The sequence below is a fragment of the Chanodichthys erythropterus genome, chromosome 15 (assembly GCF_024489055.1).
Source record: "Chanodichthys erythropterus isolate Z2021 chromosome 15, ASM2448905v1, whole genome shotgun sequence".
NCBI lineage: Eukaryota > Metazoa > Chordata > Actinopteri > Cypriniformes > Xenocyprididae > Chanodichthys > Chanodichthys erythropterus.
In genome coordinates, this window is record NC_090235.1 from 21,230,855 (window position 1) to 21,254,183 (window position 23,329).

Here is a 23,329-nt window from a genome sequence, read left to right on the forward strand (position 1 = left end):
AGTACTGTTTAAACATGAAAAAGACAGCCAGTCCATACCGTGCTGACTCATGCGTATCTGGTGTTTTTCAGGGGGGACTGTAATGATACAAATAGTGACTGAAATTTTCTGCTTCTCCTTCCCAATGCACTTCTACCACAGACCCGTGACGAGGGGCCTTTAAGGGTCAACACATCGCTGGCTGTGAGTAAAGAGTTCTGGAAAGTATCAAGAGCTTTCTTGATTTGTTCATTAACAGCATTAATCATTAACTGAGGTGCCATTGTCCCAGGCCAGCTGTCTACTGTTTATTCGGCTCCGAGCCTTGGGTTAGCAGAGCTCACACAGAGCTGCCCCTTAAACTGTCTAAACTGACAGCTGCTCCTCACATTCATGTGAAAATGAAGCACTGTTCCAAAACCAGGGTACGTTTGTGTTTGGAGAAATTCAGATGTATACTGTACATCATTTCATAGGCTATGAATGACTGTGAGAGTTCATTTGGGGTCAGTTAAGGTGCAGTGCTGGGTAGGTTACTTACAAATTGTAGTGCATTAGTGATTCCAAATTCCATGACGAAAAAATTTAGTTAGTAACGTAAAAAACATTTTAGGTAATGTAATCCGACTACTTTTTGACTACTTTTAGATTACTTTTGACCTAAGTTGTTCATTCAACATTGAATTGAATAGGATAATATTGTACCATATTTATATAAAAATACAAAGAGAAAGAAAATATATTTCATTCTTTGTTAAAAAACATGAAAACAGATTATGCGGCTGGTGTTCGTGAAGGAACTGCAGGGGGTTTGTGAGTTTAATGAAAAGCTAATAATTAAAGGTGCAGTACGTAAAATTTTCTGTCCGCTAGAGGTCGCTAGAGGCCAATTCAAAACAAGTAGCTTAATGACGCCAATTTTGGGCGCGGAATCTTGGGACATGTGGTCTTCAACTCACAAGCCGGTGGAAAATTATAGGGATAGGACTCAGAAATCATGTTCATGGATGCGATTATTAACGTTACTGTAGTATGAAGCAGAGCAGGAGCGAGTGTTGTGGGAGCTGAAAGAGGCCGCTGGAGCGACTGCGCAACACACGCTGCGAGGAGCGGAACTTTTATTATGCCACAGTCGCCGGCGCCGCTTCCGCTTTTCTGGTCATGAGTATGAGGTAACACAGCTCTGTTTATCATATTAGATACATTTGAGTGTGTTGAAAATGATGTTATAATGTTACTCTGTGCGTTCGCTCAGCGGCTGCTGTGAGACACTGTTGCACACTACAGTAAGCTAGATCGATTCAATATCATATTAAATTCTGGATGGCTTGTGTTGATAAATGGCATGGAATTCATTTTAAAACGTATTGGATGATGGAGAAAATGCTGTATTACTGTCACTAAAAATAAAGCTGCATCTGATTATGCTATGTTAGCTACTTGACAAAATAGTGTTTTTCTCTGAGGCATGGTAAAGCATGGTACTCGCAAAAAATCAAGAAAATTAGATTTAAACAATAAGACTAAACAAGACTAAGTTATAAGTTATAAGACTAAGCTATATAACAATAATTCGTTTTCTGTCTATAAATATATCAAAACAGTTGTTTCCTTGTCTAATAAAACATGTACTAAAGCGTCTTTGGTGTTTCCATGGTTTCTACAAAATAAAACCCGGAAACCGAGGGTAACGCGGGTATAACACAATTGACAGGCGACTCCTCACACGTCTCGGAGCCTTGGTTAAAACTGCAATTTCCTCATGATTTACAAATAGTTGGAAACATTTGGGATATTGTAAGTACTCAAGTGAACAAAATATATAACACTGGCCTAGTGGTTTTTGGATATTTTACTACAAAATGCTTACATATTGCACCTTTAATTAGCTGAAAACATAAAAAAGAAGAAGAATTGGGGAGAATCAATAAATTATGAATCATTTAATCAATAAAATAGTAACTATAGTCTGATTAAGAGTATTTTAAAATGTAATATATTCTAATTACAACTAAGTACTTAATTTTTGGAATCTGATTACTTAAAGGGTAAGTTCACCCAAAAAATTTAATTCTGTCATTTATTACTCACCCTCATGCCGTTCCACACCCGTAAGACCTTCGTTAATCTTCAGAACACAAATTAAGATATTTTAGTTGAAATCCGATGGCTCCGTGAGGCCTCCATAGGGAGCAATGGACTCTTCCTCTCTCAAGATCCATAAAGGTACTAAAAACATATTTAAATCAGTTCATGTGAGTACAGTGGTTCAATATTAATATTATAAAGCGACAAGAATACTTTTAGTGCACCAAAAAAACAAAATAACGACTTATTTAGTGCTGGCCGATTTCAAAACACTGCTTCAGGAAGATTCAGAGCACAAATGAATCAGTGTGTCGAATCATGATTCAGATCGCGTGTCAAACTGACAACGGCTGAAATCACATGACTTTGGCGCTCCGAACAGCAGATTCGACACACTGATTCATTTGTGCTCCGATGCTTCCTGAAGCAGTGTTTTGAAATCGGCCATCACTAAACAAGTCGTTATTTTGTTTTTTTTGGCACTCCAAAAATATTCTCGTCGCTTTATAATATTAATATTGAACCACTGTATTACTCACATGAACTGATTTAAATATGTTTTTAGTACCTTTATGGATCTTGAGAGAGGAAGTGTCCATTGCTCCCTATGGAGGCCTCACGGAGCCATCGGATTTCAACTAAAATATCTTAATTTGTGTTCTGAAGATTAACTAAGGTCTTACGGATGTGGAACGGCATGAGGGTGAATAATAAATGACAGTATTTACATTTTTGGGTGAACTAACCCTTTAATCCAGATTACATCATGTAATCAGTTACCCAACACTTTGTGACTCTCAAACTCTTCAGCTGAGAGAAGTGATTATTAATTTGCTTTACTGTATAATAAGTAGGGTTGGGGAATGTATAGGCTATATGGATACCGAGTAATGAACGATATCGATAGCATTGTTAAAATCCTAAACTGACCTTTTTATTTATCCAAGGTAAAAAAGGATCATGTCCTGAAATAATGGTAAGAAAACACGTCCCTCTGTTCAGTTTACATCGCGGGCTGCACGCAATATTTCAATTTCATATTTCCATTCAGTTCAGTACTGTGTTGTGTTCATTTTAAGGTGAATATATTTTTATCTGTTGCATTTTACTGTAGGCATTTGTATGCCACTTGTTACATCTGTTTTGCAGAATGCTACTTCAAATATTTACTTAGAAGCAACCAACATAGTGAAGGAAGTGTCATTTTCTTTGTGTAAGATGAGTGCAAGATATCCGATGTTGTCGCTTAGCAACAGCTTTGCTTTTGCTTGCTTTGTCAACAATGACATTCCAGTGGAAACTGTGGTTCTCATCATATTCTCACTTACTTTGTGTTATCGCTTTGTCACTACCCTTATTGTGCAATATGCCAAGTAACCACACTGCATAAATATTGTAGTCATAAATTCATATAGTCCTTTATAGTTTTGTCCTTTATGAATGCCATAAAAGGAAATAAAGGATCATTTTATCTTAAAGACTTTGATTGGGCCTTTGAATGTGCCGCTACCGGTACTTTGATTTAAATTTGCATAATCATTATACAATGCATAATGCAGTGCCAGTTTTTCTCCAATCATCATGCCTCCCATGAGACTTGAATGATTTACCTGCGTGAATAAGGTTTAAGAGATCTTTTTTCAAAATAATAAAACCACATGTTTAGAAATCTATCATATTTACATGAATCATGGTCGTGTTAACCACAGAATGTAACATTGAACCTTTTGGTGAAGCAATATGTGTGTGTGCCGTTAAATTAGTCCCATCTGGCTTGTCTTTTAAATAATTTGGTGACAGAGTAAACACATGAGCCAAAATACCTCTGGCTCTTTCTGTCTGGCAGCTAACGCATGCATGCTGCATATTTGGAAAACCATGTCTTTTGATTACATCACATGAGTGCAAACTTGCCCTGGCTTCCCTCTGAGTATTTTCATCATCTCTTGATCCACTCAGTCTGTGAGGGAGGAGAACAACACGTGAGTTGTGTGAGTGCATGAGGAAGGTCAGGTGGGTAGTTGCATTGCATTTACCACAGCTGAGCAAAATTACTTGACTTGACAGAATGATTTATAGCAGCTACAGTTCTCAAATCTCAGCTACCTCAGAAAGACATGAACTGTTTTACCTCCAATCTCTTGAATATGACATCATATTGTGGGCGTTTGGAGGGACTGTGGACACGTCCCACTCTTTCCAAGTGAACAACAGCCCTCTTGTACCTCTGGTAATTCTGTTGTAATAATAATAATAAAAACAGTCAGGTCAATCCATTAAAATCTATGGGCTCTGATCTAGCTGTAGAAGAGTGGTTTGGTTCAAATGAGTGGCGTGGAAAACTGACCAGTCTTCATGCTGTCAAGCTGACCAATTTTCAAACCAGTCTTCTCCAGACCAAACAACAATGACATCATTTGAGATCATAATGTGGCTCTTTAAAACTCAGCTCTACAGAACTACAGCCGAGAAGTGTCAGTGCTAAACACTTTAGGGAACTGTAAATTTTTTTTTTAAATAACCCATTGCCCTTTACACTTGTCATGAAATGGAAGTTGATATAGTTTTTTTTCCCCCTATTGTGACATATATCTGAGTGAAACGGCTTCTCAGACAAGAAAAAAAATGTAGGACGGAACTTGATTTTGTCCACTGGGAACTGATTGGATGGTTGTGGTTTGCTGTTGCTGTGATGTCATGTGAGAGACAGGTTGTCCTGCCCTCACACCAGTAAACATGTCATCAGAGAAGAGATGTCGCTGCAAGATTTAAAAAAAAAAAAAATGATGTGAACAGATAATTTATAATAAATACTGCAATATTCCATAAAAAAAGTATTTTAAAGGTGCGGTAAGCAATTTCTGAGAGTCATTGTTGAACACTGTTGATATTTGAAACCCCAAAAACCTCACTTCATTGCTCCGTCCGCAAAATGCACAAACACGCAAAATAAAGCGGATAACAAATGACAAGGAAGAACAAATAAAAAGGTACACAAGTATAAACAACACTCTAAAAAATGCTGGGTTAAAAATAACCCAAGTTGGGTTAAAAATGGACAAACCCAGCGACTGGGTTGTTTTGACCCAGTGGTTCGGTTACATCTTTCACAAGCTGTAATATAAGTCTAAGGTGTCCCCTGATTTTGTCTGTGAAGTTTCAGCTCAAAATACCCCATAGATTTTTTTTTAATTAATTTTTTTGGGGGCATCATTAACTATGCACCGATTCAGGCTGCGGCCCCTTTAAATCTCGCGCTCCCCGCCCCCCGAGCTCTCGACTGTAATACAGTGCATAAACAAAGTACTCACATGTGAGTATAGTATTTATTTGGATGTTTACATTTGATTTTGAATTAGTTTGATAGTGCTACGTGGCTAAAGCTAACATTACACACTGTTGGAGAGATTTATAAAGAATGAAGTTGTGTTTATGAATTATACAGACTGCAAGTGTTTAAAAATGAAAATAGCGACGGCTCTTGTGAATACTTTAACCACATTTAACAGTACATTAGCAACATGCTAACGAAACATTTAGAAAGACAATTTACAAATATCACTAAAAATATAATGTTATCATGGATCATGTCAGTTATTATTGCTCCATCTGCCATTTTTCACTATTGTCCTTGCTTGCTTACCTAGTCTGATGATTCAGCTGTGCACAGATCCAGACATTAATACTGGCTGCCCTTGTGTAATGCCTTGATCATGAGCTGGCATATGCAAATATTGGGGGCGTACATATTAATGATCCCCACTGTTACGTAACAGTCGGTGTTATGTTGAGATTTACCTGTTCTTCTGAGGTCTTTTAAACAAATGAGATTTACATAAGAAGGAGGAAACAATGGTGTTTAAAACTCAGTGTATGTCTTTTCCATGTACTGAACTCTTGTTATTCAACTATGCCAAGGTAAATTCAATTTTTGATTCTAAGGCATCTTTAAATGTTTGCCCAACCTGCTGGGTAGTTTTATTTAACTCAACTATTGTTTAAAAATTACTGTATTACTTGTTTAAAATGAACCCAATATAGGTTGGAAATTATGTTTAATAAATTAACATTTATTAATATGTTTAATAAATAATAATTAAATAATAAACATTTGTTAAATCGCTTAATAATAAATGTTTACCTTTAGATTATTACTGTTGCCTCTAGTAATTATGTGTCTGATTGTTAATTTCCAAACTATTTGGGGTTCATTTTAGCCATATAGTATTTTTTAAACAATAGTTGAGTTAAATAAAACTGCCCAGCAGGTTGGGCAAACATTTAACCCAACCACTGGGTCAAAACAACTCAAACGCTAGGATATTTAACCCAACTTGGGTTGTTTTTAACCCAGAATTTTTTAGAGTGAAGCAAGAGTTTGTTGTTAGTCGCCAGTAGCACACACTCAAAAAGTTACTCACATTATTATTTTTTTTTTATTATTATTATTTATTTATTTATTTTTTTCATTTTTAGGCCTTCCCACTTAGGTCCAGTGATACTCCTCTGACCTTTTCTTTTTTGTAATGTCTCTCCACAATCTCTCTTTCTACAGTCTTCCTTCAAACCCCCCTCTTGCTCACTCTCTCTCCTCCCCCATCATGAGTGGACACTGCTGACTGGCTACAAGTTTATTGTAGTGCTCGGTCCGATCCACTTTCAACAGTGTTTCTCAGAAATCACTTACTGCACCTTTAAGGTTACAAAAATATGCATGTGAGGGATTGGTGCAAAACTGAAAGCTATGGAAAAAACCTGCATTTATCCCAACTTTTACTGTGGAATTCTTGATTTATTAATGCAAAACTTCTGGAATTGGACAACATGGTAATGCTCTGCGAGCTTTGGAGAAGGCCTTCTTGGAGAGAGCGTGGAGCTGCATAGCTGAGTGCAGGATTTGACATCCTTGATTTCCTGTCACTGGCAGTCACATGCCGAGTGTGTGGGCGAGATAGCTGAGTGAAAGTGGAATGCGTTAAAGAGGCGAGGCAGAAGTGCAGACGTCGCCGTCTCTCTCACTCTCACACACATAGACACTACTGTTCTGACTGTGTGAGCCGTTACGAAGTAAAGAATGTGAAGACGTTTTCAGGCAAAGCTGTGCAACAAGGCGGGCAGGCTGAGGCCAAGTACTTAGAGAATGAGGGAAATGTGCTTGATGTGAAGAAAATAAATCACTGATGCACACACATTCCTACTTGAATAATTCATTTATATTCCCATAGTATGTAAATATAAATAAATACAGCACAGAAATTATATATATGTAGCCCATGTGTGTATGTGTATATATATTCTTAGTGAGATGAAGCTCAAAGCCAAAGATTGCTTTGATAGGATGGCTCCGCCCCCTGTCATCCCTTCTAGAGACTCTAGTTATCCCTTCCTCCTTTATGTATATTTTGTTCTTTACCTGCATTTATGAATTGAGTCTCCAAAGCAGCATTTTCTGTGTAGAAAATAGCCATAGATGTCCAAAACTATTTGTCAAGAGGTTTCTGACATTGAGAACATACTTTTAACACAAGTCCTCAGCATTAATCATGCTAAAAAAATAGATATTTTTAATATAATCTAGCTAATGCACATGCTCACTGTAGATTAAACAAAACAAACAAACAAACAGACAATGCCTTTACACTCTTACAAAAAAACAGTTCTTTATTGCGACTTTTCAATATCACAGAAGGTTGTTAATGGAAAAATAATCTTTAGAGCATTAAAATGTTCTTCACACTAAAAAAAAATTGTTTTTAGAATGTTGACTGAAAGGTTCTTCAGTGGCACAGAAATGGTTCTTCTATGGCATCGCTGTGAAACCCTACTTTTTGGAACATTCATTTTAAGAGTGTATCAATAAGATGATTGGCTCTTGTAGTTGAAAGGCTGTAGTTGAAACAGCTGCTATACTGAGTATCATGGTTTCTCCCATTCATCATCTGAATGTTTTTCCATATGCAACAGAGGCAAGCTAGTAATAGCTGTGCAGGTAAACCTCCCTCTCCGGCCCCAAGAGGCACGCTAACAACTGACACTAGAGATTGCGAGCTTTAGCATCCTTTTTAGCGCGACCACCTCACGGGTTCAAATCCCGCTTGGAGTGGATTGAGTAGGACCCGTTACATTTGGTGCAGTGACCCGGATGGGAGTGAGGTTTAGAGGGGTGAGTGTACTGGAGGCTTGCTAGTAAGAGCTGCGCAGGTAAACCTCACTCCCCTGTCCCCAAGAAGCGTGTTAGCAACTGACACTAGAGATTGCAGTCTTTAGCATCCTTGTTATCGTGCCCGTCTTCCATGCCAGAGAAGCCAGTTCGAATCCCACTTGGAATGGGTCAAGTAGGAACAGTTACATTTGGTGCCGTGACCCGGATGGGAGTGAGGTTTAGAGGGGTGAGTATACCAGAGGCTATCTAGTAAGAGCTGCGCAGGTAAACCTCCCTCACCTGGCCTCAAGAAGCACGGTATAGACTGCGTTCTTTAGTGTCCTTGTTATCGTGCCCGCCTTCTATGCCAGAGACGCCAGTTCGAATCCCACTTGGAGTGGGTCAAGTAGGACCAGTTACATTTGGTGCCGTGACCCGGGTGGGAGTGAGGTTTAGAGGGGTGAGTGTACCAGAGGCTTGCTAGTAAGAGCTGCGCAGGTAAACCTCCCTCCCCTGTCCCCAAGAAGCGCGTTAGCAACTGACACTAGAGATTGCAGTCTTTAGCATCCTTGTTAGCGTGCCCACCTCCCATGCCAGAGACGCAGGCTTGAATCCCACTTGGAGTGTGTTGAGTAGGACCAGTTACATTTGGTGCCGTGACCCGGATGGAAGTGAGGTTTAGAGGGCTGAGTGTACCGGAGGCTAGCTAGTAATAGCTTTGCAGGTAAACCTCACTTCCCTGGCCTCAAGAAGCACGGTAGAGACTGCGTTCTTTAGTGTCCTTGTTATCGCGCCCGCCTTCCATGCCAGAGACGCCGGTTCCACTTGGAGTGGGTCAAGTAGGACCAGTTACATTTGGTGCCATGACCCAAGCTAGTAAGAGCTGTGTAGGTAAACCTCCCTCCCCTGGCTCTAAGAAGCACACTAGCAACTGACACTAGAGATTGCAGTCTTTAGTATCCTTGTAAGCATGCCCACCTCTCATGCCAGAGACGCAGGTTCGAATCCCGCTTGGAGTGGGTTGAGTAGATCCAGTAACATTTGGTGCCGTGACCCGGATGAGAGTGCGGTTTAGAGGGTTGAGTGTAATGGAGGCTAGCTAGTAAGAGCTGTGCAGGGAAACCTCACTCTGCTGGCCCCAAGAGGCCCCAAGAAGGCAAAAAAGTGTTAACACACAAGCACTGTACCAAAGCCTTGAATTTTTTCTCATTAGGCAAGATTTTAAGCCATCATAGACTCTCTAAACAATGGCTGTTATGAAAGTTATCCTTAGCAGAGAATGCATTCCCATAATGCACTGCAACAAGCACAGTGAAAAAAAAAATTAACCCAAGATAGTGCACAAAATGAGAATTATATAATAAAGTTCATTCAACAGTGAAAAGTAAAACAAAAAATGTTTAAAATAATTGAATGTGTAATAAATGTGTGAAAATAAAAATGTGTGTTTATTATGTATATTTATGCTTATTTAAATTCTCACATGATTTCTCCTCTGTCACCTGTATTGACATCAATCCGATTGTTAACGATGTCACGTTTCACCGCTTTAGGGTCCAAATGCTCTATAAGATGCCAAAAGCAATCAACAAATGGTACAAATACACTCACGGTGTGCTGTAAAATTACCATAAAATCCTGATCCTAAATTTATCTCAATACCGAAATCCCTGATGGCCAAAAAGTGATTAATTTTTTATAAAGAGACTGTAGTGTACACCCTACGTTTTTAAAAGTTTACCTTCAATCTATATTATGAATAAACAGTGCTCATAATAATAAGCGGCTGTTGAGATAATATTCTCAAGTGAAATGAGAGTCTTGGATGCGGTCACAACTTAACAAGCGGATAGTCTAGTCTCCTGTGCGCTTTGCATGGGGAGAGGCTGTATTAGATATTTGTATATAAAGCATTCCACAATATCATTTATGAGGTTCGATTTCAGTTAGGGTTATGCCTTGGGTTCAGCAACAGAGTTATTGTGTGACAATGTAAAACATGCAGCTTCAGGCATGACTAAGTATTCTTACGCCACAGACCATCAGTCAAACACAGCATTACTAAAGAAACGTGGGAGGAAAACTACAGCAGAACATGACGTCTGTATGGCTAGAGCCTCTAGAGTACATTAGTGCAGGGCCGCATGTACAGTCATGTCATTGAGATTGGACGTGCCGGATGATTATCTCAGGGTCTCACATGTTGTGGGATAAAATCCTGCCGTTGTGAGGAGAATAACTGACCAGTGAAAGTGCCAACCAGATTGCCTGACTGCAATGATAATCAAGAGAAGCGAAGCCTTTTCCCAGCCGCAAGTGTGAGGCACTGTAGGGGCTCAAGTCTTGATGTTGGCTCCTAGTGTGAGTTAGTGCTGAGAGTCTGCAGCTGGAGCTTTTGGCCTCAGAGCGGAGGGCGTCTGACAGGGAGGACTTCGATGTGTTTCTGTTGGAAGAACAGGAGATGCGTCCCAATTCGTGTACTTATGCACTATTCTATGACGTTTTTAAATATAAATAGTGTGAGTAGTGCGTTCACACAGAAAATTCCAAAAAGAAAAAGTACACTTTAAATACCCGGATGATGCACTAAATTAACGGAAAAACGAAGTGTGGAATGTTGAACACTTCATGCACTCAACTGTCGCAGCTTTAATTACGTAGTGGAGTGGAAGGGAGGATCGGACTCCGTTGTTAAATGACAAAATAACCTTATATAATTCACGCACTACATGAATGAGTGCATAGTGCACAAGTACATAGTGTATAAGTGTGTAGTGTATAGTGCGTCATTTGGGACGCAACTAGGGTCTTGTTGCTAATGTAGAGCAGTGACATGCAACACCTCACCTGCAAAACTGATCTGACACATGACCTGCATGAAATGTAGTGGAGTGAAAAGTATGATACTATGCTTTGGAATGTAGTGAAGTGAAAGTAAAAGTTTCTAAAAATACAAAAATACTCTGATAACGTACAGATACTTGAAAAAAAGGACTTAAGTACAGTAACCAGGGCTTGACATTAACACCCGCCAACCCGCCAAATGCGGGTAGATGATTTCAGCTGTGGCGGGTAAGACAGCCACTCCCACTAGCCACTTTGGCTGGTTGAATATAATTTCAGTTTACAGCCAAATGATCGTCGAAGATCGTCGTAGCACAAAATTAAAATCCAATCACACAATTCGTTATTTAGGCTACGTGCAGTTAGTGAATGAGGGATAGGCAGAATTGCGCTGAATGACACAACAGAAGCGCTCTGTCGCGCGCGCGATCAGTTCTCCTCGCGCCTGAATAGTTAAACAGTGCACACAGATGTCTAAATGTCCATCGTGTGGAGTATCTCGCGTGAATACAGTCGGTTATGGCTTAAGTGGACGTAAACAGGTGGGTAATAACTGGATATGCGTCAGTTACGTCCATGCATTCAGCAGCCCAATTAAATACATCTCTGTCATTAATGTTAATCAAACAACAAAAGATGTTAAATAATCTGAAAAAAGATTATTTTTAATTTACTATTGTTTTTGTAATTTGCTTCTTTGTTCTTTTATATAGCCTAACACAAATAACTTATACAATTTCTCATATTAGCCCATGCTTATATTGTCCACCTCTTGCCCACCTGTACATACCAGCTGATATACAATGTAGTCTTGATTTGGGTGGTCAATCTGCTTTTAAAAGTTTGAAAGGGTTTTAAATCTTATAAATCAAGTAAAATGACTCAAAATAAAGTAATTTAAGCATAACAAAATCAACTTTAATCATATAAAATGTAATTTACCAACATCAAAATTGTGGCCAGTGAAAATGCTCAGTGGCTAGTACATTTGGAAAACCACTAACCACAGTGGCTGGTGAGCAAAAAAGTTAATGTCAAGCCCTGACAGTAACAAAGTAGAAATACTTCATTACTGTCCACAACTGAACATGTCAACTAAGGCTGCATTTACACTGCAGGTCTTGATGCCCAATTCCGATTGGTTAACTATATTGGTTACATTTACACTATACACTTGGCGAAATAACCCAAGGTAGATGTACTGACCTGGAAAATCTTAAGACAAAAAGGAAATAAAAATGCTACGATTTGCAATGGACGCAGATGAAATGATAATACAAGCTTTTGCTTTCCGCACCATCTTTAAAAGGTCAGCAAAACATTGAGTGGGGCCTTCGTCCTCCATTGCGCCACTGAAAAGGGTCATGTGATGAGGGTTAGTTTTGCTTTCTGCACCATCTTTAAAGGTCAGCAAAATGTTGCTCTCTTAAGGTGGAGAAAAGAGAGGAGAGCCCTTGTTGCATCCTGGGCATTGAAAAGAGTCATGTGATCGTGGTTGGTGTCCACCTGAGTTGACCTCATTCGCCACCGTCGCTTTTTCAATGATGAATGACTCACATTGACAGGGGAATATCCGATCTGTCTGCTTACCTGGTAGACGCAAATGCACATATCCGATTCATATCAGATTTATTTCCACATATGAATGAGGCCTGAAACTGATCTGAGAATATCGGAATCCATGTTCTTTTTTCTGCTTACACATTTGGGTCATATTCAGGGGAAAAAAATCACTTAAACAATGTCATGTAAATGCGGCCTAACTCTCATTAGAGTATTATTAGCTGCTTATATCTGCTTAATATCTGTAAACAAGTATCTTTGCAACTACATTTCAACTTACTCTACCAACCCAAACCCTAACATCTAACCCTGACCAAAGAGTCTACTACAGTCAACCAATACTGTAATGAGAGTTAGTTGACATGTAGTTGGCAAAGTTACTTAAAGTTAATAGAATGTCTAAAGTGGACCATCGAAATTACATGAGTAAGCAATACCTCATCTTCATTGAAGTAGGCTCATTGCAGTGTCACTGTGGCCTCCCTCCAGTCTCTCTTGGCTCAGGCCACATCTTTCCATCCTGCACAGTGTCAACGCAGAAGACCAATGCTCAGCACAACTATCCAAGCAAGTGTAAAGAAAAAAAGAAAAAGAAAAAGAAAAATGCATACATACACATTTAGATACAAGAACATACTCATTTAGATACAAACATTCACATCTTTTAACATCTGCTTTTGTCACTGTACAGGAGATGACCTTCCTGTTTTCCTGTGAAGCTCAACACACTGCAGCTCAGTGATCAGTAGACATACACAGTGGCACACAGTGATTCAATGGCGCCATCTTGAGGTTGATTGTGGTACACACAGAATGATAAATGGCTGGGCACAGTTTTAGAAGATTCTCCTACACAGGACTTTAAATCTCCCACACCGTCAAAAATTCAGAAAGGAACTATGATGGAATACATTGTCGGTAAGATTTTGAAAGAAATCTCTTATTTTCTTTCATGAAAAAAAAAAACAAAAAAAAAAACTCTATTGTGAAATATACAGTGTTGGGGGTAATGCATTACAAGTAACATAAGTTACGTAATCAGATTACTTTTTCAAGTAACTAGTAAAGTAACACATTACTTTTTCAATTTACAACAAAATATCCAAGCTACTTTTTCAAATAAGTAACGCAAGTTACTTTTTCACATGTATTGACTGACAGATATCCTCATGTTGAGAGAAATAAAGTTCAGGGGTGTTGTGTGCTCTGTGTGAACAAGATGGTTATTGTAGTTCTGGTCTAAATGTGAACATGCATTTACTCATCTCACTTGCATGAAAACATTCAGTATTCCTCAAAATGAATAAAAACAGTGAAACGAAATCTCAGAATTATATGCAAACCTGTAATAATTAACTATATTAAATTAATTACACACACAGCCCAGGTGAGAAAAAGTAATGTAACACATTACTTTTCATGAAAAGTAACTAACGCAATATTGTAATGCATTACTTTTAAAAGCAACATTTAAAAATGACTATACTCATGCTAGGTTTCTGATTTGAAGTGTGGGAAAAGTGGAATACATTTAGAAAGTTGTCTGGCTTGATGAGAACAATATATGTACCGAGTTTGGTTACTGTAGGTAAAACTAACCCACCACTTTAGTCAAAGGTGGTGCTACTGAGCCCCTTCTACATGCCCATATCTAAAGGCTTTGCCTATGTCTACTGGCTGACAACACTTATGCGTGTGTCAAGTTTCATGTAATTTGAAGCATACTAATTGTCTCAAAAAAACACCCCAAAAATATTAAAGCTTGACGTGTTGCCATAACAACACGTTATACAGCCTGAATCATAATCACACCATGTTCATTCATTGGCCAGAGGAGAACTGGCCCTTCTGACTGAGCCTGGTTTCTCCCAAGGTTTTTTTTTTTCTTTTCTCTCCGTTCTGTCACTTGATGGAGTTTGGATTCTTTGCCACTGTCACCTCTGGCGTGCTTAGTTGGGGACACTTGATATCCAACAACATTATTTATCTGATTTTATTGGCGCTGATATACAAGAACTGAACTGAGCTGGACAAAGAACTGAATACTGACAACAGTAAAACACTATGTCCAACTGCGTTGCGCACCCAGTTAGCAAGATCTGAACTCGCTCTGACAACGGAAGTGATGTCTTGCACTCATTGAAGCAAAGCATGAGAGATCTCTTCCGTCATCAGAGCGCTTTTTCAGACCTTACCAATCGGATGCTCAAGGCATTTGGACATAGTGGTGTATTAGAGGTAAAAAATGATATAAATACTGTTCGGTTTCTCACACAAACCGATCGTTTTGTGTCTTAGGACTTCAATGTGTCGTCACGAGCCCCAGGGTTTAATTTGGATTTGTCTGTGCATGTTTTTTTTTACTCTCATAGATTGTGTTGCCATTGACATGCATTATACGACTGACAGACCGCAACGGTTGGAGTTAAAAATCATACATACATACATCTTGGATGCCCTGGGAGTAAGCAGATAAACATCAAATTTTTGTTTTTGGGTGAACTATCCCTTTAACACACAGTTTAGGGTTCAACCATATACTTGAACAAGCATTCAGGTAAGGGTCAGAGCTACGCAGACGGGAAATCTTTAACCATACTGTATACAAGTGTGAAATAATAGGATGTTTTTTCACCTCTCTATCCAGTTTAATGAACAGACTCTGCAATAATGAAATCGAAGGCAAGACAGATTGTTCAATCATATATGAAGGAGGAGCTTGCTCAGGAAGAAGTGACCAATGAGAGTCTGAAACTGAAAGCATAATAATAAAACAAAACATTAGGCAGGCTTAGACCACCTTTCTCAACAGGTCTCTGTAACTTATTAGAATGCATCTGAGGATGCTTAAAACTGTTTAAAATAGTAAAGCAGTATTTGTATTGGGAGAGACTGTAATAAATAATAAATAATTCAATTTTGGCATACAACTCATTTGAATTACATTGACTTTTGCATGGAGTGGAGCCCATCTATCCATATCGCAGGAAATCTTTTTCATTATGGGGTCAAAATTAGCTCTCACTAAGTCATTTAAATTTGGGGGACATAGAATTCCAAAATATCTAATACCTGACTGACTTAGGCCATTGGAACATGCCAGGATGAAAAGCTGAGGAAGGGCAAAAATTCAGTGCAAGGGCTTCCAATTTAGACCAATTCACCCTATAACCTGAAAATTTAGAGAAAATGTCAATTGTTCTAAGGAGACGAGGTATAGACCTACCAGGTCCAGAGACAATTAATAAAATGTCATCTGCATAAAGCATAAGCTTATATATTTGTCCCCCTGCTACAATACCAGGAAAATCCTCATTTTTTCTAATTGCGGCAACTAAAGTGGAAACTTATTAATTGAAATGCCTTAAACATGCTTGAATATTTTTTGAGTGTAGCATTGTACAAGATATCATACAGTTTAATTCAGAAAGAAATAAAGTTCATGTACCATTCTAATGGGTTCCAAAATGGGGTAGCTATAAAGCGTTTTGTGGACAAAACTGAAATTATTGTTTGGCTCAACATCTTCAATGCAAACAATAGAAATGCACAGAAATGGGTTTCAGTGTCCACGGACAGAACAATAAATTAAAGGGACTTCTGCTTTTATAGTCAGGTTTTTTGTAGTCTAGTCAAATCTAGCCAAAGAGAATCTGAAAATACAAGGCCTAAGAGGATATACGTTATTTCTTCTTTCTTGTTTTATCCTGACCTCGACAAAGTTTTCTTGTGATCTCAATAAAATGAAAGTTATTTTCTCATGATCTCAACATATACACCCGACTTGTTATCCCACATTAAATTGCCTATTAGGAGCACTGTACTTTTGCTGTAGACTTATAACATATTTTTGGTCTGAAGCTGTATAGAATATAACTCACAAGCATGACACCTGTAAATAAAATATTAAGATTAAATTATAATATAATATAATTTTATTTAAAATGGATAATAAAAATAAAAGGAACTCTATCGGATGCTAAAATCATCATAGTAGAATGATTTCTGAAGGATCATTCCTGCCAGACCACCTTCTGTACATAAATTATGAAAAAACGGGGATGAGGATGGAGGCACTTTCTTCAGCTTCATACTCACTGATCCCACTCACTGCCATTATAAAGCTCAGATGCATCAGGATATTTATTAATATTTCTCCAATTGTGTTCATCAGAAAGAAGAAAGTCATATACACCTAGGATGGCTTGAGGGTGAGTAAAGCTTGGAGTAATTTAAGTAAGTGATGACTTAACATGTGAGCCATGAATAGGAGTATTTCGGAAACAGTGAAAATGCCTGCAGTCTGGTTTGGATGAAGACCATGAAAAAAAAAAATCACCATTTGCAACGAGGGGGTGGCACAGCTAAGGGTTTCAACATTTCCAATTGAATTTAAGTATGAGTTCATATACGAGTTAATGTTAAGAAGAAATATTTGATAGCAAAATAATCTCTGAAGGTTGTCATGTTGTCTTTTTTTTTTGTTTTGTTTTTTATTAATTTCTGCCTCTCTTATATCTGTAATGTTGGCTGGGCGTGTAATTTACATGCCCAAATAATCTTGAGTGCTGAAGGTACACTGTAAAAAAATGTTTTCATGATTTATCACAACATTTTTTCTTTTGTCAAATCAACTTAGATAATTAATGTGGTTCAGATAACATCATAATTTGAGTTTCTGTTGATTAAAACAATCGCCTTCATTGTATTAACTCAATTTTTTAATTTCAACGAACTCCAAATTTTAAGGCAACCAGGTAACTTACTTTTTTAAGTTAAACCAACAATTCTTTTTTTACAGTGTAAACTTCAGTTTATCTACTTGCTGTCCACTTTCAAATGTCAACATTTAAGCTGTCATTTCCCTCAAATATACCTCAACTGTACATGAGACAAACATGTGACAGACTGACAACCTCAAGACACTAACCATGCAATTTACTATACCACAATCATGCCATCATGTCCTTGTCTAGAGGTAAAAAAAAAAAGTCACAATTTGCATTAAAAAATGTGAAGTGAAAATGTTGACAGTATATTATTTTGTTGTACTAATTACAAAGAAACAATACTGCTAACAATTAAATTGTGAAATTTATTAACAATTCCTGGTGAAAACTGACATTTTTAGTGTATTGTGTGTGTGTGTGTGTCTACAGAGCCTTGGAATATTATATTTCGTTTATATATCAAATGTGTGTCTATATTTCGTTCCATAAATCATTATTTTTCCCATAAATCATATTGGTCACCCTTTTTGTCTGTCTGTGGGTTTTTTAATTATTTATTTGTATTTATATATTTAACCAATGAAAATCATTACAAAGGAACTCAATGCATTCATGGTAGGAAACTCTGTTATTGCTTGATTCTTGGATAGGTTGAGTCAAATAAAAACATTTCTCAACCAAATTGGCACGTCATGTAAAAATTAGCATATATATGTTCAAAACTGTGGATTTTGAAAAGGACACATTACATTGATAAAAAATGAGACTAGAATGATTGTATTGATCAATGATTGAGGATCATGTGACACTGAAAACTTTAGTAATGATGCTGAAAATTCAGCTTTGCATTACAGGAATAAATTAAATTTTCAAGTATATAAAAATAGACCACAGTGATAATATTTTTTTTTTCATTACGAATTTAGTTTTAAATATATGTTTGGATGAGAGGAAGTGATCCTCCCACTACATCTGTAAGGCTCTGTCTTACTCTTATTCCCATTCTTTTATATTCTATTACAGCCTGTTTATACAAGGACTTCTGCATGATTAAAAACTCATAAATTCTCATTTTTTATTTTACCAAATCAGGGAGAATTGAAATGACTATTTATGATAAATTTCCTGTTTTTATAGTGGGAGGAGACATATGTATACATATAAGGTGTATAGTCAGAACATCACAGGACAGCTCAGACAGCAGCAGAACACAATCCACAAAGAAGAAACCCAGCCCATGAGCAAGGTAAATGTTCTTATTGACTTTAGACCTGGTCACATTATCAGTAACATCACATGTTAAAGTAAAAAGTTTTAATCATTTCTAAAATGCAGTATATTTACAATTTTGTCATGTCATATTTTCAGATGGTTCCAGTGTTGATGTTACTCATGGCAGCTCTTGTAGCTGCAGATGAGACACTGATGGATCTCACAGGCTCAGTAGAGTCTGATAGTGACTCTGTCTCTGGTGTGCGCTGTGATGCTGTTACTGCATGTTCTGATGGAACAACATGCTGTCTGAATCTTTACGGACAGTGGGGCTGCTGTCCATACCCATTGGTAAGTAAATGGATTAATCTATTATACTCTATTCATATTAACATGTAATGTTTGTTTTTTTCTGCCCACTACTTTAGGGTCATTGCTGCAGAGATGGACTTCATTGCTGTCCTCATAGTTCTTACTGCGACTCAACATCAAGCTATTGTGTAAGTGGAAGGTTGAGACTGCCATCTTCTCCTCAGCTGGCCTCCAAAGCTATCCAGAAAACTCAGGTATGTCAGTACTCTATCTATGACAGTAAAGAAACCAGCAACCAGAAATGCAGACTATCATGTAACACTGACCTGACAATGGCCTTGACCATCTTTACAGACAATGCCATATGATTTCTAATCAACATTTGCTGCAAACAATTAACAGCAATAAAAAAGGAATATGATATGACTTTTGGAACAGCTAAAGAAATGTTTAATGTTTCTATTTTCTTGATTATCACAAATAGTAATTTTAGTTTCTCCCTCTGTTTGTTAAAGTAAACAATGGGGCAATACATTCTGGGTGGTTTAAAAGCAGAAATATGCTTTAATTAATTATATTATACTATATAAAGCTATATAAGATTGAGCTGTAAAAATATAAATGGTTAATTCAGAGATTTTTCTAAGCAGGTAAACTTCTAATTATGTGTTTACTAACATAATTCCTGTGAATTGAAATGACCAGGATCTTGAAAGGCAGACCGAGACTGAGATTGTTCACTGTGAGGGAAATGTCTACTGCCCAGCTGAGAAGTTCTGCTGCAAGACTGCGACTGGCCAGTGGGGGTGTTGCAGCGGTAAAACAAACTTCATGTTGCTGTATTAATCATGTCTAATCATCAAGTTAAATTAAATGTGGATCAATTATGGATTTACAGTAATATAACCTATATTAAAAAAAAAAAAAAAAAAAAAACTCATGCAATGTAAAGTTTTTTGCTTGCTTATATTAAAAGTTGTATTTCTGTCTTTTTATAGGGTTGGTGTTGTAAGTAAACAACTCCCATGACTTTGGTGAACCTCGGTGAAGAAGCTTTCAAACTCTTGAGAAAATAGATGAATCCAACATCCAAACTGAATTCATGTCTAATAAAAATGAATGGAATTACAGTCAAATTGATTTGTCATTTAATAAATGATTGTTTTGAGAAAGTGTTTGTATTTTTAATCATCCATCCATACATGGTATTTTGGTATGGATGTTACACCAAACATGGATGGCAGAGGTGTAAAGAGTACCTGAAAACCATACTTGAGTAAAAGTACTGATACCTTCCATCGAAAATTATTCTGTTTTGAATGATTACTCATGCTGGATGTAGGCTCGGAGATGCACTGCGAGACATGCCAGTGAAAATAAGAAACAATTGATTTGTAAGATGAGAAATCAAGTTTATTTTCTGAACTCAAAATAAAACTGAACATCTCAATGTTGCATTAAATCAAGGTCGACACAACAACCTTTTAAACGTCTACAAACTCTCAAGTCTCAGTTAAGCTCAAGTGCACAGAAAGGCCATAAGTAAACTAATAATCTTCAAAACGATCTTGTCAGTATAGCAGATAAATAAAATAATGTAAAGTAAAATTAAATAGTCAAAGTCTACTGTATGTGCTGGTTTGTGCCTCATCACCAGCTGCAGTCATTTCCTCATCTAATAAATAAAACATCTGCAATCAGAAACTACCTGCTAATGCGTTCACATTCACGTAAAGTATCCTTGTTGAGAAGTTTTGGGTGAGTAAAGTAAAGTACCTTCAATGCCCTTAGATGGCGATATTGCTTCTTTATATCAGAAACAAACTGCTGCAGAAAAAGTTAGCTGCCATGAAAAATGTCATTTGTAATTGCATTACTCATCACAAATGTAGTGGAGTAAAAAGTGCATTTACTTGCTCAAAAATGTAGTCAAGTAGAGAGTAAAAGTTGACGATATCTTTCATACTCAGTACAACTACAAAGTAGCCAAAAAGATACTTAAGTACAGTAACTAATTACATTTACTCAAGTACTTTACACCTCTGATGGATGGTACATGGATGGAATACCATACATGGTATTCATGAATGAATAAATGTTTATGAATGAGTCTTTTAAGGGAAATTATTCTCCTCATATTTCTCCTCAGCTACATTCAGAATAGAATAGCCTACTAGCATACTACTGTCCGACTTAATGTTGTTGTAGCATATAGTATGTATACTATGCACAACATGTATTGTTTCTGTAAGTATTGAACATAAAAGATGATAATGCCCTTGGAGCAAAATGACCTCATGTGACAAAATGCTTATGATGCCTAAAGAGGACCTATTATGATAATTTATATACTTTTTTGTGGTTCACTACAATATGTTTACATGATTTAATGTTCAAAACAAAGTTCAAAACTTATGATTTTTCTAATAATTTACATTGTTGCAGCAATCAGCAATCTTTCATCCTCTGTCTGAATGCTCTGTTTTATGTCGGGTACACAGTGCACACTGCATGATATTAGCCCCAATTTTCACTCACCAAAAGATTTGCCTGAAATCGGAGGCAAAGCGGTGCTCATTCACGTGAGTGCCAATCATGTAGTGAGTAAGATCAAAGACACAATATGACAGAAATAACAAATTGGCAATGACCTACAGCGAATGAGAGCGCAAAATAAAGGGCAAAGGAAAGTTCAGGTGGAGGACTCATAGTGATCATCAGCATGGTCTGAAGCTCATGGTGCAGGTGCACTTAAGGCATTTCAAAATCAACTTTTGCTAATTTAACGACAGAAAAAACCTAGTGTCTTAATGAGTCGTGGGTGTGTTTTGGGCGTAACGTGCAATAAACCAATCAGAGTGTCATCTCCCATTCCTTTTAAAGGCCATGTGCGCTTGCACCATGATGGATTCACTATTTACATGGCGGAATACAGACACCCTCAACCTGACGAGTTGGTTTAAATACATGTGTGTATTGCCACGATTGGTCAAATAATTAGCCAACTTCATTCGTCAATACTGCAAATAGGTAATTCTGATACATGCAATGACTATCCATTAAGACATGTAGGCATTTTTATCTTTATCTTTTACATTGTAATCCTTTTATTTTTAATATTTGGAATGTCTGTGTGCTGCTGCGCATCCCTGTGTGTGTAACAAGTAGAGTGTACAAGTGTTGTGCATCTGCACATATTACTAACATGCCCTTTAAATAACAAAAAAATACTGCTCCATTGACTTTAAAGCAGGTTTTTGTTGGTCAATGGCGCAGTCGTTTTCAGTTTCAGCCTCAAAATAGCAACACGCCAACAATGCACCTGAACAGATGGCCGTGAGATCATTTACTATTTAAACAATGTGGGCACTGGACTTGAAAATGATAACTGCGTCGGGCTGAAAGTAGCAAAAAACACTTTTTTGCGCTGTTTTGCAGTAGGTGTTTGATAGGGCCCCAAAAGTTCAAAAGCAAAAGGAAATGCAAATTCACACCTGTACAGTAGAGGGCACCGCTCAAATAAACTGCAGGAAAAGGTTTAATTGGATCATAATAAAGTAAGATTAAATACAATGTATGTTTGTATTATTTAAAGGTGCCGTAGAACGTCTTTTTAAAAGATGTAATATAAGTCTAAGGTGTCCCCTGAATGTGTCTGAAGTTTCAGCTCAAAATACCCCATAGATTTTTTTAATTAATTTTTTTAACTGCCTATTTTGGGGCATCATTAACTATGAGCCGATTTAGGCTGCGGCCCCTTTAAATGCTCACGCTCCCCCGCCCCCGGAGCTCGCGCTTGCCTTGAACAGCATAAACAAAGTTCACACAGCTAATATAACCCTCAAAATGGATCTTTACAAAGTGTTTATCATGCAACATGTCTAATCGCGTAAGTACAGTATTTATTTGGATGTTTACATTTGATTCTGAATGAGTTTGATAGTGCTCAGTGGCTAAAGCTAACATTACACACTGTTGGAGAGATTTATAAAGAATGAAGTTGTGTTTATGAATTATACAGACTGCAAGTGTTTAATAATGAAAATAGCGACGGCTCTTGTCTCCGTGAATACAGTAATAAACGATGGTAACTTTAACCACATTTAACAGTACATTAGCAACATGCTAACCAAACATTTAGAAAGACAATTTACAAATATCACAAAAAATATCATGATATCATGGATCATGTCAGTTATTATTGCTCCATCTGCTATTTTTCACTATTGTTCTTGCTTGCTTACGTAGTCTGATGATTCAGCTGTGCACAGATCCAGACGTTAATACTGGCTGCCCTTGTGTAATGCCTTGAACATGAGCTGGCATATGCAAATATTGGGGGCGTACATATTAATGATGTTGAGATTCGCCTGTTCTTCTGAGGTCTTTTAAACAAATGAGATTTATATAAGAAGGAGGAAACAATGGAGTTTGAGACTCACTGTATGTCATTTCCATG

At 37.4% G+C, this 23,329-nt stretch overlaps 1 protein-coding gene across 1 annotated transcript; it reads left to right on the plus strand.

Moving 5' to 3' along the window:
* Positions 1-111: 111 nt before the first annotated feature.
* LOC137002057 (progranulin-like) lies at positions 112-20,000 on the plus strand. The gene is made up of 6 exons (XM_067361505.1): positions 112-183; positions 18,484-18,592; positions 18,715-18,909; positions 18,987-19,124; positions 19,576-19,687; positions 19,869-20,000. The coding sequence occupies exons 2-6, from the start codon at positions 18,497-18,499 to the stop codon at positions 19,880-19,882; spliced, it is 555 nt and encodes a 184-aa protein (XP_067217606.1). The 5' UTR covers positions 112-183; positions 18,484-18,496; the 3' UTR covers positions 19,883-20,000.
* The last annotated feature ends 3,329 nt before the right edge of the window (positions 20,001-23,329 follow it).

Excerpts from the sequence above, each read along its gene's own strand:
- LOC137002057 (XM_067361505.1), top strand. The coding sequence starts at position 18,497 with ATGTATACATATAAGGTGTATAGTCAGAACATCACAGGACAGCTCAGA. Across the intron at positions 18,593-18,714 it reads AAACCCAGCCCATGAGCAAG|ATGGTTCCAGTGTTGATGTT; the intron begins GTAAATGTTCTT and ends TCATATTTTCAG. Across the intron at positions 19,125-19,575 it reads AAGCTATCCAGAAAACTCAG|GATCTTGAAAGGCAGACCGA; the intron begins GTATGTCAGTAC and ends TGAAATGACCAG.